At 35.4% G+C, this 18,470-nt stretch overlaps 1 protein-coding gene across 2 annotated transcripts in view; it reads right to left on the bottom strand.

The window, feature by feature from the left end:
* The window catches only part of Ptp-h (protein tyrosine phosphatase), a 61,810-nt gene that overhangs the window by 14,740 nt on the left and 28,600 nt on the right, over positions 1-18,470 (bottom strand). For both annotated transcript variants that reach the window (XM_089737236.1, XM_089737235.1), the window contains 3 exons: positions 13,637-13,671; positions 12,622-12,709; positions 11,023-11,102 (listed from right to left, as the gene is read on the bottom strand). In XM_089737236.1, coding sequence (XP_089593362.1) covers positions 11,023-11,102; positions 12,622-12,709; positions 13,637-13,671 — 203 coding nt within the window. The remainder of the gene's footprint in view (positions 1-11,022; positions 11,103-12,621; positions 12,710-13,636; positions 13,672-18,470) is intronic.

Consider the following 18,470-nt stretch of genomic DNA (forward strand, 5'->3'; position numbering starts at 1 on the left):
GGTAGTAAAAAAGATGCGTTTTTATTTTTATTTTTTATTGCCTAGGTGTGTGGACGAGCTCACAGCCCACCTGGTGTTAAGTGGTTACTGGAACCCATAGACATCTACAACGTAAATGCGCCACACACCTTGAAGTATAAGTTCTAAGTTCTCAGTAAAGTTACAACGGCTGCCCCACCCTTCAAACCGAAACGCATTACTGCTTCACGGCAGAAATAGGCGGGGTGGTGGTACCTACCCGTGCGGACTCACAAGAGGTCCTACCACCAGTAATTATGTAACCCTATGACATTCGCAAATACAACCGTATGCATATTTCTAATCTATTATCGTTATCGTAATCGTAAATTTGTCATCGGATAAAAATAAATTATAATAAATAAATATAAATTTCAAAAAAGTTTTGTTTATTTGTTAATGATAAATGTGTGTCTTCTTTTGTCCAATTGGTGTGAAGTGTTATTATATAGCTATTATAATATGTATTATGATATAGTTGGTTAGGTACTTTAAATATAGTTTCCGGCATAGTTTCATAAAGTTACTAACAATAAACGTACTTATTATATATAATAAATAAATGTAGTCGTCGTGGCCCAAAGGATAAGACGTCCGGTGCATTCGTATCTAGCGATGCACCGGTGTTCGAATCCCGCAGGCGGGTACCAATTTTTCTGATTAAATACTTACTTGACAAATGTTCACGATTGACTTCCACGGTGAAGGAATAACATCGTGTAATAAAAATCAAACCCGCAAAATTATAATTTGCGTAATTACTGGTGGTAGGACCTCTTGTGAGTCCGCACGGTTAGGTACCACCGCCCTGCCTATTTCTTCCGTGAAGCAGTAATGCGTTTCGGTTTGAAGGGTGGGGTAGCCGTTGTAACTATACTGAGACCTTCGAACTTATATCTCAAGGTGGGTGGCGCATCTACGTTGGTGATGTCTATGGGCTAACCACTTAACACCAGGTGGGCTGTGAGCTCGTCCACCCATCTAAGCAATAAAAAAACGTATGCGGGATTCGCTGGTTAAATAGGAATATTTACGAACAAAAAAATGAGAAAGCTGAAATACTTTAAAATATTAATAAGTAGACACAATGCTATTTCAGACTTACATATAAATACATATAAACACACTTTTAAGTTTAAGATGACGTCTATACACGTGTAATCATCAAGTTTGAATTTTATTTCAACAACCGCACAAATTTAATTTCCATATTTTTATACAAAATCTCAACTGTCTCTCTGATCAATATAATGAAAATTAAGAGTACATTGAACTAAAGCAATAACAACACCTTGTAATTTCCGTCCATGATCATTAAGAGTACTATTTGATTACCATTTACTCAGCAGGTATTATTTTATTTAAATTTTAATACAGCTCATTTTATCTGTGTTATAGATGAGTAGACGTTCAATAGCCCATAGACTTCACAAAATTAATGCCGACTGAAGATGCACACACCACTCACGTCCTTCAAACCGAAAGTGTTTCCCGAGCGCTATGACATGTCTTTCTTCAAACGAGGCTTGTGGAGAGTATTAAACGGTAGGCAGCGGCTTGGCTCTGCCCCTGGCATTGCTGAAGTCCATGGGCGACGGTAACCACTCACCATCAGGTGGACCGTATATGATCGCCTGCCTACACGACAATAAAAAAGAGAGAATTGCTTTGCAACAGAAATTAGTAGTTGACAATGGTTGGTTCAAAGTCCAAGCGGGACTCGATCTCAGTAGATACCTAATTTTGTTGTTATATTCAATAATTACAAGAATTCAATACATTCAAAGTGCATTTTCAGAAACTATTTTTATCACAGCATACGACTCTGAAAAAATTGCCTCCACGGCTCTTTCCGAGTTTTTTTTTGCTTATATGGATGGACGAGCTTACAGCCCACCTGGTGTTAGGTGGTTACTGGAGTCCATAGACATCTACGACGTAAATAAATGCGCCGCCCACCTTGAGATATAAGTTCTAAGGTCTCAGTATAGTTACAACGACTGCCCCACCCTTCAAACCGAAACACATTACTGCTTCACCGCAGAAATAGGCAGGGTGGTGGTACCTACCCGTGCGGACTCACAAGATGTTATTCCTTCACCGTGGAAGTCAATCGTGAACATTTGTTAAGTACGTATTTCATTAGAAAAATTGGTACCCGATTGCGGGATTCGAACACCGTTACATCGCTCGATACGAATGTACCGTACGTCTTATCTTTTAAGCCACGACGACATTTAGTTTCCTTGAAATTAGTTTCCTTAATATCTGACCTGAATAAGGACAACAAAATTTAAAATATTAGGTACATGTAGTCTTGTATGATAGTTAGTCATAGTTATCAGTGTGCCTACTTAGAATAACAACAGCGACATAATATTACATCAGCAAATAATATAAATAATAACAACATAAATTACATCAATAGATACCGAATGTCCACCAATAATCCATTGTCACGACTAGACTCATTCAATCATAACGAATGTAAGAAATTATTCATTGTGATGTTTACGTCGGGAAAGTTTGAGAAAAATAGCTAGATTTGTTTTCAGCAGTTTTGAAATGAGTCTATAGACGTTTATTTTCGTAGAGATTTTAGATACATACTTAGTAATCTAGTAGATTTGCCGTTCGTCTTAAACTTATAAACACTTTTGAAGTCATGCTAAAGATATGATCGTGTTTCATTAAAAGAAAGTAAAACTAAGGAAGGGAGTTCAAAAATATTTAAGTATAAAATTGCGCTGTGATCCGATTTTAGTCCCGGTGCTAATTTTCCTAGACTTTTCCTATTTTCATATATATGCAAGAACAACTTTCACGATGACTATAGAAATTTGAACATCTCTATACATTTACAATTACTTGTCTTGACTGACTCAGCGATTGATTCATCAACACTGGTCACTGAGGGTACAATCTTGAAATTTTGGCAGTTGAGGTATTTTATGTCGTAAACAGCCACTAAGGAAGGTTGTTTAAAAAAATGTACTTTAAATGGTAAATTAAGGGTTGTTTGAAAAAATGTACTTTAAATGGTAAATTGCTGAAGTCCATGGGCAACGGTAACCACTCACCATCAGGTGGGCCGCATGCTCGTCTGCATACAAGGGCAATAAAAAAAGTTACTACAGGAAATACTGTAATCCTCTGTCTAAATCATTCATCTGATTATGATGAAACTTCAGAGACACTTCAGAGAAGATTTTGTGTTATAGGCCCATCAATGAACGAGGTCACGCTCGAGTAGTTACATTAAATCAATGCCCTTCATTTGATTAGCGATATTCACAGCATAGCAACTATGTATTAAGGACAAAAATATTTAATTTATCCAAAGGTTCCATTTTCCATTCCATTCCATTATCAAAATTATGTACAGATACGATAAAAAGTTTCCAAACCATGAGCGTTTTTATAAATGCTACATACATAGTACTACAATTCATACATCGATACTGGAAATGTTCACAAAAAAATTTAATTGTATAATATGTATTACAAAACTTTCTAATATAATAAAAAAAAAATCGCACTGATTACATCGACATGAATGACAAATAAGTATTTTAAGCACCATTAACTTATATCCCATAAAAAAAAACAAAATCAAGTTCTATCCATTAAATATACATACGGTAGCGATTGCAATGAGAATATTAGATTAGCAAACATTTAAAAACAAAAACATTTCTAACGTATCATAAAAGCCGCGGCATATATTCAAATGAGTCGTTCAAATAATAATGTTATAGCCTGTCCCATGGGCCATGTGTCCAGGACGGCCATTACATAAGAACCATAACAATTCTGACTCATGTACTACGATTTCAGCTGCACTTCTTTATGGTGCTTACGCAAACAGAAACTTGAATGCAAAACAACTTTTATTCGTTGTTGTTAAAATAAATTATGCGTTGCGATTACATCGAATTGTGCATTTATTCCATTGGATGGCACGGACAAACAAAGTATCGTCATGTTGTGGATTCCAATAATCGAGTCGGCACATCTTATAAAACAATTAAAGTAGTTTATAAGAAGCTTCGTTCATGAAAATTTCACATTGCTCACTGATGCTTATCAAGAATAATCGACAACGATTTTCTAGTTTTGTACCGGTTACAACAATTTAGTAATTTAGTCTTTATACTAACAACGCACAATTATTATTACTAGTGGTCCCCCGGTATTCAAAATTCGACTTTAATTATTATTAATTTTTTTATGGCTTAGATGGGTGCGTAAATGCGCCACCCACCTTGAGACATAAGTTCTAAGGTCTCAGGTATAGTTACAACGGCTACCCTACCCTTCAAACCGAAACGCATTATTGCTTCACGGCAGAAATAAGCAGGATGGTGGTACCTACCTGCGCGGACTCTCAAGAGGTCCTACCACCAGTAAAAATTTAATTGAAATTATAAGTTTGTAACTATTATGATTCTATTGTTATAGACTATTATCATACTTCTATGATCACAGTTTTCGCCAAGACTATACTATGGACAAATAATATTAAAGACAAACATTAAGTATTATTCTATTCTCAATTTGACCACAGACTTTCAACAAAACCAAAAGTTTGACAATAAATACAGAGTATATCTGTGTGTAAATGCGTTGTGTCAAATAAATGGTAGTGTGTGTAACGTTCTCTTTATTGATTTAATGATTTTTTATGTATAATTTAAAAAAAATTAGCATTCTGCACTCCTTCACTATATTATCTATAAATTTCATACTCCTCCATCCGCGCAATTTTCGTAAAAAGGGGTACAAAGTTTCTGCTTCACGTATTAATATATAGATTATTGCTCATTTTAAAACAAAGGAATCAGGGCCACCCTTCGCTGTGAGTTTCGTTGAATAGTTTCAATAAACCCTCAAAATTTATAAATAGGCATAATTACTGGTGGTAGGGCGTATTGTGGGCCCGCACAGGAAGGTAATACCATCCTACCTATTTCGGCGACAAAGCAAGTACCGGTTTGAGGGGTGAGACATCTTTGACACAATAAAATTGAGACTATGAACTCATATTTCAAGGGGATAGACAAAAAAAAGCATTTCTTTATATATGCTTAATTATGAGGAATTTAGATTGAAAGAATATAAATTCTTAATTTACATTTTGTGTTGGAAACACTTGTATTCTATAAAAAACTATAGAGCCTATAAGTTTTAAATCGAAATAAAAAAAAAAAACTGTTTTAAGCATTCAAAGTGAATCATCAATATCGTGTTTCAAACTAGACAATTGTTACGGTTATGTGCCAGGATTACAGCTTCCTTTGTGGTCTAGTTGTTCCCACCGCCATAACAATAACGTTAAAATCGTTCGTGCTTATAACAGCTCATTAAAATTTAATGTTAGCAAATTCAGTGTTGCGATTTGTCTTGAAACGAAAATAGCTTAGCGACCCATAAAAGATCATTACGCATACAAAACGGACGCAATATTTGAAGTACGACCGCAAGATACGAGTAATCAAAACTGCGGTTTATATTTTGTACAAACATTGTTTAGTGATACCAAATGAAGCCTTAAATAACTAATGGTGTCTGATTTTTGTTTTAAATTCAACATCTCTTTACTGTTTAGTCTTTATTTGACGAAGCATGTTGCTGATAACTCTATTTCTATAATCTGACGAAGCGCGTTGCGGATAATAATATGTACTTTTAGGTTATTAAAATTAGATATTTTGTGTAAATGTTTGGAAATACATTTATTTGGATAATTCAAAAAGTAATAAAACTATCTATTTGTCAACAGTCTAATCTAAATCTAAATAAAAATATTTAGCAAAATGTATTAGTCGAAATTCGGCAAAGAAAAGGCCTAAGAGCCTCATGATTGTTTATTCTCCTCAACTTTGTAAGCTACGGTAAAGAAAATTCAAATGCAATTTAGATCAAGTTTACGTATTATACTATGAAAAAGTTAGGGATGCCCATTAATAGAAGACGTTTTACATTGGACGTACGAATGATCAAAATCTCGGAAATAACAAGAGGTAGCATCGATAAGTTACTCATTACGTGTCCAGGAAAATTTAAACAATCATCATCATTGGCGCCAATGACACGTCATAAAACTCGTAATCCGTATTTTAAACTAGCTTTAATAATTAGCAGCATGAGTAACATTACAATTAATACTGTTAATTTGTACACTCATAACCTAGAAAGTGTAATTTTAAACGCTGCTATAAACATTTTGTTCCGCGTATTTCAATTATCCCCGATGATGACTCGATTAGTCGTAATATTTCGTTGTAATGACATCAAAACGAATTAACAGATAGAATCATCAGTTGAACATTCAACGGGAATAAATAAAAATAAAATAATCAATAAAAATATACCTTTATTGCATAGATCAGTGAACGAGATCACGGATCACTTAGTTTAAAGTGATTACGGGGCGCCCTTAGACATTGAATGCCGCCACCCACCTTGAGATATGAGGTCGAAATCTCAGATACATTATGAAACAGCAGTACTATACATCAAACCAGAACGCTCGACTGCTTCTGGTTGAAATAAGCAGGATAGTAGCAACGACCGTCGCGTTTTGGGATTACAGTACCCTAAACGATTTGTAAACATACCACCACTTAACACCAACAATTCTTTACTCTGCGTTAATTAAAACTGTTATCAAATTACAAAGTTATTTACAATCGAAAAAGAGTACAAGAATAAAAGCAATCATGTACTAAATTTCATAAACTATTAATCGAAATCGATCCGCGTTTCAACATCACAACGCCGACTGAAGTAGGCATAATGATAGAACAACTAGACGTAATAATACCTGTGAGGGGGAGATGTCTCAATTACCAATGCCTGTGTGGTCCGAAAACAAGAAATTATATACGTACACTGTAATATAAGAAAATATAACATTGTCGACATTTATATCGGTCATTATGTTCAATGAAATGTTGTAACAACAAGTAATAAGTGTTATTATTATCATGATAGGCATTATAGGAATTCGACAACTCTTTTCATCATCGAGATCAGATTATTTTTTATCTTGCAGCTTTCGAATAAGCCATTACCGGAACCTTATAATACCAATAGAATGACGTCACGTCTCCCATCTTGAAATTTAAAGGAAAAGTCTTATTACTATTATTTTTTATTGCTTAGGTGGGTGAACGAGCTCACAGCCCACCTGATGTTAAGTGGTTTCTCGAGCCCATAGACATCTACAACGTAAATGCGCCACCCAGCTTGAGATATAAGTTCTAAGGCATCAGTATAGTTACAATGGCTGCCCCACCCTTCAAATCGAAATGCCTTACTGCTTCACGGCAGAAATAGGCGGGGTGGTGGTACCTACCTGTGCAGACTCACAAGAGGTCCTACCACCAGTAAACTACCCGAAATAACGATTGTTTTACACATAAAACTGGTACAGATTCACGACACAAAATCAGTAAAAAAAGATTTAATAATAAATATTTAAGTTGAACGTAACTGTGTATTAAGCTAAAACGAAAAACTATATTGACATCTCTAACAATTTTGACAGTTCCATTGTTAGACGTTAACATAACCGCATATAAACTGTACTACCACACCGTATGCATCAGATAAGTCAATTACATTTAAAAGCGTAATTGTTCCGAGGGCTAATCAATCGCCAAAACAAAATTATTAGTTAAGAGTTTTTAGTTGAAACTAACAAAAAGAATATATCTTCAAACACGGGAGACCAGCTAAGTTACTAAATTTTGACAATGGCCGGCGGTGGCCATATTTATGTGTTTGTTATCACGCTCGGAAGTCTCCTATCTTACTTACTCTGATTTACGCTGGACTCTTACTAGACAAACAGTCAACAACGTGATAACTTACTTTTAACACCTACAGTGCGATAAAACAGCTTCACGGCTCGTAAAGTAACACTCCTTTATTTTTTGAATTTTGAATCATTAAAACTAGTTTTCTTCAAACACACGAATTATTGGTAAAGGTGTATATTAGTAACATTCTCTGTATTAAAGTTTACATTGCATATTAACAAACGATATATGTAAACAATGTCTATGATTATATGACATTTAGTTTCGCATGTAAAAGCTTCGCAAATTAAAATAATAAATTGATACAACGTGAGTGAACCACCCAAAAATAAGAAATGACTTAATACGATGTCAAATTGTCTCGTTATAAGTCTCAATCATGCGCTAATATAATCACAAACAAAAAACAAAGACGAAAAAAGCTTAAAAGCGGATTTAACATGTGTACATGACATAGAATCCGATGTATCAATATTGGACCAAGCGATGACTTTAACCGGTAGTACTTAGATCATTCTTAATTTTCACTCGTATTACAAACTCGAGCCGCGATTAAACAAGCGCATAGTCAACAAAAAATTAACTATCGAAATCCTTTAGAATAACGTGGAAAACTGTCGTTTCGTACAAATCGTACCACCGGCGATGTCCACGATTTATAGACGGGGTGATATGTACACGAGCAGGTTTGTAATGACGACATGATTGTCGACAGTGGACATGTGAAACAAGTAAAAATACTAGCCGTGATAAATGAACGAGGAGACGAGGCACGCGAGCATCATAACGATCTTGCGATTGATCAGCTCGGTCCGGTTTCGAAAAGGTCAGGTCTTTAACGACAATTCTTACCGTGTAGTCCATTTACATACATATGCGGTCTTTTAAATCACATTGATTGACATATTAAAAAAAATTATCATAAAAATAACATAGTTTGATTCAGTTTTTTACAATCTATGGCGTACAAAAGAAAATTAGTATACTAAAATTGTTTTTTTTTTAATCACAGAACTCAAATTATTAATCACAGACCTATCATTAAGGCATCGTTTGTTTCGATGTAACAGCACGGGTGGCACATTTTGTCTAACCTTAACTGACAAACAGATGCGAGACCCTCTCGTTCGATAACAGGAGCGAACTATCTGAGAAATACCGATGGTTATTTATGTCGACGACGGGGCGCAGCGCCCAACAAAAGACCAGACAAATGAGCGAGATAATCTTTCAGTTGAAGCCAGCTTCAAATCATTTCTGTTCAAACAGTTTGTGGAACGTTGACGTTCTCATTATTTTTAGGGTTCCTTGGCCAGCTGCTTTAAGACCTTAATAATTTCATCAATTCTGACTCTGCGGGTATGCCACAACAGTTTAACTCGAATACACTTGATGAAATTTGAAAAGTATGTGTACTAATTATTAATTGGCACCGAAGATAGCAAAAATGGGGTGATTTTCGTAGAAAAATTGAAAAAAAAGCTGGAAGCTACGAAGAAAGACTTACATTGTGATATAACACAAAGACAGAAGCTCTAAATACGTAACTGACTCTATTTATGTAAAGAAAATGTACATGTCCAGAAACTAAAATCCAGTGTCTAATTTGTGTTTGTATTTTGACGGCAGCAGCTTGTCTATGCATAGTTCGCCGATGTCACCACCACCGCCACCACTTAATAACAACTGAGACGTAAGCTCTTTTTCTCATCAGCATCAAAAATTGAGTTTGAAGATACCCACCCGTGTACGAAAATTATAAAAAAAACAATTTCCTAAAAATATATTCCAAGAACATTAACATATGGTCCACCTAGTTGTGAGTGTTTACCACCACTCATGAGCGTCAGCAATGCCAGAGGCAAAGCTAAGTTGGTTGTCGCTGAATACTCTCCACAAACCGGATTTAAGGAAGGAGATGTCATAGCGCTGAAAAAATATAGTAGTTTGGGAAGTCCATAGTCGGACCGACTCTGAATGGACGCCGGGGTTTTAGGTAACATTACCATAAGGATGAATTCTTATCCAATGATGCAGTAACATAGTGCGATGATCAAAACGAGATGATAGCATTATCTCAAATAATTACTCAGAACACTCCCTATGAAACACACAAAACAGAGAGAACCGACCGTAGACCCAGGGGTTTCAAACGATCTGGTTTAATAAAAACTAATGCCCTTTTTTCGCAAAAGACATTATGTACTTCTGAATGATGGCCGTCCTGTCTTTTAAAACAAAAACACATAAATGTTTCGCGGAAGAAATGGACAGGACTTCTTTATCCGTCCGAACTCACAAAATGTGCTGCTACTGCTAAATGCTTCATTCTAAAAATAATAACAGTAAGCTACGCTACGAAAACCTACAGAATGCTAGATTGGCGCACTAGATTAGGATTTTATCGATTTCGCAATACCCTACCATTTCTATTGTAAACTCACTGAAATATTGATCTGCTTAAGAGCTCTGTTTATTTACAGTCGATGAGTACGAATGGTATTAGTATTATTAAACTGTTCATTAGCATAAAATTTACGATCTAATAAAAAGTTTGTTTTAGTCAAAGGGACAGCTGTTGGACGTGAGACGACACGCATCGGAGCAGCGACAAATACCTTTCAAATTCCGAAAGGCATCGTGACGCGTGGGAGGCAGACGCCGCCGTCGACACGAGCGCTGGATGTGACCAAGTTCAATTGAATACAAGAATAGGTACCTAGTGGCACCGGTCGAAGCAGCCGCGGCACTAAGGCGCGCGCCGCGGCCTCCCACGCATCCACCGCGTAGATTTATAACATTACCCATATTCGGCCTACGAATGGCGCCAATTCGACGCTTCAAATTAAAATCCGCCGCGAATGCAAAACGATAACACGCTTGGTTGATAGATAGCTGTTCGGTTTCTGATTTACGCGACACCGTATAAGGGGGTGTAAACTTGTTAAAGCCGTCTCCTTTCAGTAATTATACGGTCGATAAATCAAATAATGTTTAGTGTGTCTGTAGGTTGATACTACAAGCTCAGTCTTGTTAACATTCCAAAATTTAAATGTTTTATTAGCTTGAATTTTTGTTTAGCAACGGTCAATTCAATTGCTTTGATCGCACGATTTTTCTAACAAAATTTGTTCGATGTTATATTATATATTTTACGTTAATAAAATAATAAACTTACTCTTTCACTTTGTTTTCGGGTGGCAAAATTCGACCGGGCATTATGATTTTTTTATGTAAAATACCTGCAGCCTTTACATCCTGTAACAATATTTGTAAGCATGAATTAAATAAATAATATTAGCACCAAGGATATAAAAAAAGAATAAGGAATCATGCAATGAAATATACAATAACTCTCAGTCCAATGATACACTAAATTCGTCAAACTCGAGCAATCAATCCAATTCTCACTCGACTAAGCCTGTAATCATTAGTTTCTTTCAAATCTTCTTACTTTAACCATTTTGTTCGTAACAGTAAGCGGAAATGCTATTTTTTTAAATATTATAACAAACATCGAGCTAACTATTGTTACGCTTAGTTCTGACATGTTAATTTTGCATAACTAGGGTTGGCAATGTCAATTTTTTCTAATATAAAAGTACAAAATTTGGTGGTTTAAAAAGGAATCTTTCTTCAACTCTTCTCTATTAGTTACCAGTTGAATTATGCGAAGGTCGACATATAAATCTAAATCTTCTCTTAATCTAAATGTCACGAAGATTCCAATAGATCTCAAGTACGTACATGATATTAGCCTATCCGATTTTTAGATAATGAAAAATCCCAACCCCTTGTTGTTGCGGTTTGGTGGTGATCCCTGCCTAACCTCATCTGGCTTCATGATTCCCGAAGATTACTACCTTCACTGCTGGTGACTATGGTTCTATTTCCCGAAACCATACGTTCATGAATTTATTCTTTTTAAATCAGACTTTAAAGTCATGGTTTAAAACGTTGGTAACATTTACTTTCGGATCCCTTATGGGTTGTGGTAATCGAATGTCAAATGGGCTGTCAAATGACATATTACGGTTTTATAAAACATTGAGAGCATGATTTTAATTTTGTGTTTCAAATGGGGTAATGTTATCCGCATGAATGTAGTGTAAGTGGAAGTTTTTTTTTTACAAAAAACCTAGCGGATACTATTAATTACCAATATAAGAGATAAATATAAATAAGTAGTTGACAGCCCACCAGATAAAATTCAATACTAGTCCGTAAAGATTAGCAACTATGAGACCTAGTGTACCTAAGTATGTGTGAACTACCAAAGCAGTACCGAAAAGGAAAAACATTGTTAGTCCGACAGCAAACGTTTTGCGGTTCAAGTCAGGCGATATAGCTATTACAAAATTATAAATTATTGTTGTCATGTTATTTAATATTAAATCTGGATTGGACTGAACTTAGCAGACAAAAACAATCGCAACGTTAATTTCTCAGACTTGTGACCCGACATGGTACTTTTCTTAAAACCAGTGAACCCGTTATGCCAAACTTTTTCATTCGTGAGCAACGTAAGAAACCATATTTGACCCAAAGCGGAGGAGGACCATTCCGTATTGTCAGTGTATTACACACAAACATAGCTACGGGCTCACATACCTTTCATTACGCCAACAATAACCTAAGAAGGAATGTTCATACTTTGAGTCGACATTCACGATCTGTGACTGTTTCGCACATTGCTAGCACACTAATACTACGCAATACTCGTAAATTTTATAAAGCCAGAACTTAACACAATAACATTTCCAAGTCGAACACTTACCTCAGGTTTATAATATTTATCGGTATTTGTCAAATCTATGACTGCACCGAGTTTGGGTATCGCCTCTAGAAGCGCCGGAATGTCCCATCTAGGAAAGAAAAATAATGAAGTCGTAATAAATCTAAAGGGACAAAATATTTAAAAAGCACAAATTAAATTAAAAGAGATCTTTTAAAACATAATAAAACGTGGCAATAAACACCTAATCCAAATCACGTGCCCAACTTTTATACTGCCTAAATTCAGAACGTAGGTGTAAAAACTGTATCCAATTACAGAAAACAGTGTACCCGTTGGCGTTAAACAAATAGCTATGGGAAAACCGTCTTTCAACAGAACAGTTTAAATAAAACTAGAACTTTCTAAATCAGACGCGGCGCCAGCGTGTTTACTGTTTCAAAAATAATTAGCATAACTAAAATAATGAAATAAATACAATCGATTTTTCACATGTTAATTTAAAGTCTAAACACATAAAACTATTTAATAAGACAATTTATGTCCATGATGTGATTCTGAGGGTGAGAATTTCTTCTATGGGTGGAGTTTTTCGTATAATCTCTGAATTGATTTTTTTTTCCTTTCCAGTTATTTGTTTTAACTAAATCTGAATAAATTGTGAAATACACTGTGTACATATATAGTGTATTCAGCAGTCCATATGAAACATATTTGAAACCATACACTGACATTTCCGAATTGTCATAGTTCAAATAAAAATCATCATCGAAGATGTCTTTAGTCTTGTGACGTGACTAGCGCCTCGCATTTTAAAATACTACTAATATTTCGTAAAAGGTGCGGGCGGTTGAATCTGACGACAAACTGTCTACAGTCTGGCACAAAATTCCCGAATAAAATCATTTACGTATTTAGATTATCTTAGCATTTTAATAAGATTATAAAAAATCAATCAAAGAATATACAAAAAAATCGAGAATGTCCGCTTTACGCAGTCCAAACAAGTCAGTATAGGGAACGATTTTAAAATAAATAAAATCTCAGATTCACTTACATTTTTTTCACCTGTGATTTTTGAACTTGTTGACTCTGAAACAAATAAAATATGATAAAATAAATGATTAATTAGTTAATATTACAGAAGGTATATTGCCAACGGCACACGCGTCTCTGGTCATACACAATGATGTCTTTGAGAAAGCCGCATGTAGGCGACAGCACAATGATAAGGGAGTAGATCAATCATTCGCTGGCCCCACCTGACCGGTGCCAATGAACTTTGTGTTCAAGGGCCACCTGACGGGATCCACTTTTACACTAACACCATATAACTGAATGTCAAATTTAGTAAACCATCTTAATTTATTTCTATTTACGTTTATATTTGAAGGTAGCATACATTATTAGACATATTTGTGAACTTTAGGAGCAACACAAAAAGTAGACGTTAGAATCTACAACAAAATCGTTTCGTACGTACACAACATAAATCTCAAAAACCAATTCCTGTTGCACCGCAGGCCAAAATTTTGGGTGAAATTTTCCTTTTCGCTCAAAATTCTTAATACAAAATGTCAGGTACCATAATAATAGGTTCGTTGTTCGAGTGGCAATAATTTATCGACGGGTGTTGACACGATGTGAAAAAAAGCAAAAATATGAAGCGCCAGGAGGCGTCTCTAAGTGGGGTTAATTTTCAATTTGGATACGCTGGTGGCCTTAATAAATTAAGAAAGAATTTATTTAAATAAACTTGTGAGGTAACGCTAATACCTTAACACGAATACATAACAAATACAGAGCGTTCATAAGAGATACGTATACAATTAATTGACTGATATGGACCGCATAATTATTTTCGCTCTAGATGGGCGAACGAAATCTCGGCCTAGTGTACCAGAGGCCACAAAGACATGAACTCCGTGTCTCACCTTAGGACGTGAGGTCGATGATTGAAGTGATACGGTGAAGCACAGATTTGCCACGTAAAATTTCCACGACATGGTTAGTCATTCGACCAGTACATTAGAACACCGTGGGGAACGAGAGGGTTCACCGCGATTTTCAATTAACATTACAACGACGCGGCGGCGTAACAAATAAAACGGAGACCGGGACAAAAGATCTTATTTGAACCGCGAAATCAATGTTAAAAATGCGGTGCTACACAAAGTAATACGTTCGAGTTCGTCAAAAATAACTCCCACATTTAAGAAACTTATTGCTCTGCGGTGACATACAACAATGAGGATTTCCATTCCAGTTCATTTTTAAAAACAAAAAAGAATTCATAGTCAAAGTGGGTTAGAAGAAGTTACAATGACTACCAAAGCCAACCAATTTTGTTGGACAACCAAACATATTCATGTAGTGGAAATGAAGTAAAAGCCACGGACCCTCCTAGCTAACCCTGCTAACCAAAGTCCATAACTGCCACGCAGCAGCTATAACTAGAATCAAAACAGGCAAAGAATTCACAATACAAGAGACACAATGTTTCAATACTGATATTTTTACTCTATATTTTAGATCATTTTACAGTTGAGAATTTTAATGACAAAAGCTTTGTCCAGCTATTAATCGAAATGATATGCAAATGGTACGTTGAGCTATAGTCGCTACTAAGTTTAGAAATCTAGTTAACTACTCAATTAACTAATTTATTTTAATCGAATTTATTTTATTAATTATCCTAACCAGGCCCCGTGAGCTTCGTCTGCACATGTTTTTTTTTATTTGATTTTTTATTGCCCTTGTAGGCAGACGAGCATACGGCCCACCTGATGGTGAGTGGTTACCGTCGCCCATGGACTTCAGTAATGCCAAGGGCAGAGCCAAGCCGCTGCCTACCGCAAAATCCGCAAAATTAAAATACCGCAAAATTAATCCGCAAAATTAAAATACCGCAAAATTAACATCAAATCAATCAGTAACATCAGTTGAAATCAACCAATGAACTCTTCAGCTTATCATTGTACAACTGTACTATAAACATCAACGACTTTGTCATTGTGAATTTCAAAAGTAAAACACAAATTGATCAACAACATAGACTCCGATAATTCGGATATGTAAGCAGGATCAAATAAATACAGCACGAGTTCAACAATAAAACCAATGGGATGATCCTCGGCCATAAATCGAGTCCATTACGATATTAATGACAATCGTAACTCTCAATCACAAGTGGAATCTGCACGCACCTACAGTACAGCACCGACCTCGCAGGACTTTTGAATAACGCCAACAAAACAATGAATCTCAACATTATTGTTTTATTCAAATAATATTATTGTATATTTATTAAAGAATTTTACTTAACATTGTCAACGTAATGCTTTCGCTTTTTTCTTTACTCTGTTCTTAATGATCCTAATTTCTTTAACCTGCTATCCAAAATCAATATACACACTACTAAGCATTTTGATATTGCTTAATCAAACTTAATAATGTATCACTACGTGGAGTTAACAAAAATACCCCACTTACGACTTCGTCAAGGTTTTCATCGACCGCCTCACATAACGATAGCAATTAGCATTCGTTCACGCGACCGTCGTTAATAAAATTATCAACAATGAAGTTAAATAAATCATTGATTGCATGCTGACAAAACCCATACAACACGACAAGGCATTACTTACATGTGTCGTACAATGCAATAAATGTGTGTCATTTTTACGATGTACCCACATTTGAAAACACCAGAGGATTGAAAAACATGGCTGGCAAAGTTTTGACATGTATCTGTTACCACTAGAACGAATTTTGCTTTTTTCTCGTGCTTACTAGAACTAGTGAAAATATTCAAAATAAATAATAAGTACAAAAAATAAATAAAACCCAAATTCCAAAAACTATATGGCCAAGCTACGGAGGTATAAAAAATGCATCTCTCGTATATGGTTAAAAGCTACAGGGTTTCAATGTCGTCTATTACTTATTCTATCAAATTTGCTCTGAGCAGCAGGAGTGCTCTGAGGAATTGTTCGAGATAATACCAACGTCTCGTTTTTACCATCGCATCTCCCGCCACCGAAGTAGAGTTCATCCATACTATCTGGAGCCACTACGTTCACACACAGTGCACACAGGTTCACAGTGCGTTTCCAGAGATCTTTTTTGTCACGTACCATCCGGCTATGGAATGAGCTCCCCTCCACGGTGTTTCCCGAGCGCTATGACATGTCTTTCTTCAAACGAGGCTTGTGGAGAGTATTAAACGGTAGGCAGCGGCTTGGTTGCCCCTGGCATTGCTGACGTCCATGAGCGACGGTAACCACTCACCATCAGGCCGTAATAAAAAATAATAATCAAGGAATGTTATTGTTCATTTTATGGCAAGAATGTTTATTTTAACTATTGACACAATTAATTACTAACCCAATACCAAAGGAATTTAAATCAATTTCTTATGCAATTCAACGAGATTAAAGACCAAAAAAAATTTAATGAAACTGAGACTTTAAAGGGACCTCCCATCAAATTACAAGTGGCAAGCTTGGGACTTATCGCGAGATCGCGTGTCGACAAAACGAATACCACCTTCAGACACCTCCATCATTTTTAAACAAATGCGAGTTTAAAATTATCGCAAATACGACCTTTGAGCACGTTAAATCATTATATGTCTTGCGGCTACTGACTACGAAACAAAATTAATTGGCAGAAACGTTTTTAGTATTCATACGATAGCGATCGAGATATGCAAAATTATGATGTGATCCCAGCAAATATTGAAAAAAAAATTAAGTTATAAGTGTGTCGAATTAAGCTTTATGGCTTGTTTGGTTTTTATACAAAGCTTATAAATATGGTCTATATTTATATCATAAATTTAAATACTATAATCGACTTATTTAAATATTCCGAAGAATTAACCCTATCACAATGAGTCACAGTTTGTCGCAGTATCAAATATCAAACGAAAATGTTCTGGAAACTAATTCGAATTGAATTTATAGGGTTTCGAACATGGATTTGTTATGTAGCTTATCTTCAGCAGCTTTCACCAGTGACAGAATAGTAGCATTATATTTGTAGAGTAAAATTAAAATATAAATTTGTCTTTCGTGTTGTTAAATCACAACAGAAAAGAACGCGATTATAAAACACCTATATCATTTAATGTTCATTAAATAGTAAATTAATGCCCACAGACATTTGAATATGATAACTGACTACGATTATTAATTATGCAGATACTTCGCCACATAGTCAAGTGACAAAAATGAAGAAGGCGCCGCCGCAGTCTATAAATCATTTATAGGGTAACTGTTTCGACGTTTTTAAATATGCACGATCATTCACGGGACTATCGTTAAAATTGGATGTCTTCCCTTTTGACATAAGATTTATTTTTGTTTGTATTTATTTCGTCATGAGAGTACCGCGGTGCGTTGTCATCGTGTTGTTTTTCGAGGACCGACGATCTGATCCGTTACGTAGTTTATTCCAATGTTAATGATCGCATAATTGACAGAGGGCAACTATTGTTCCCATTGTTTCGTACAGATATTATAGTTTTGTCGCCTTGTAATGCCCAAAAGTTTTCTTATTGTTTATAATAGCTCGTTCTCTTTCTTCTAACGTTTAGATCGACTGCCGTAAGATATTATAAAAAGGTGGAGTTTGTCACTCAGAAACGTGATACTTGATGTAATGTACATATTTGTGGCATTGTGTCTGTCAAATGAAACAGATGCACCCGTCCAATTATAATGAAGTACCTATTGTTCATGGTAAACTTGAAATGTTTCTAATTTTAATATTGAATCCCATAAATATAAAGTTATGAAAAAAATCGCATTAAAATGCTGTCGTGAAAACATATTAAAAAATAAGTCATAAAACTTAACACAAAGTAATTGGTAAACGACCTAATAGTT

This window comes from Bombyx mandarina, chromosome 23 (assembly GCF_030267445.1).
Source record: "Bombyx mandarina strain Sakado chromosome 23, ASM3026744v2".
Lineage (NCBI taxonomy): Eukaryota > Metazoa > Arthropoda > Insecta > Lepidoptera > Bombycidae > Bombyx > Bombyx mandarina.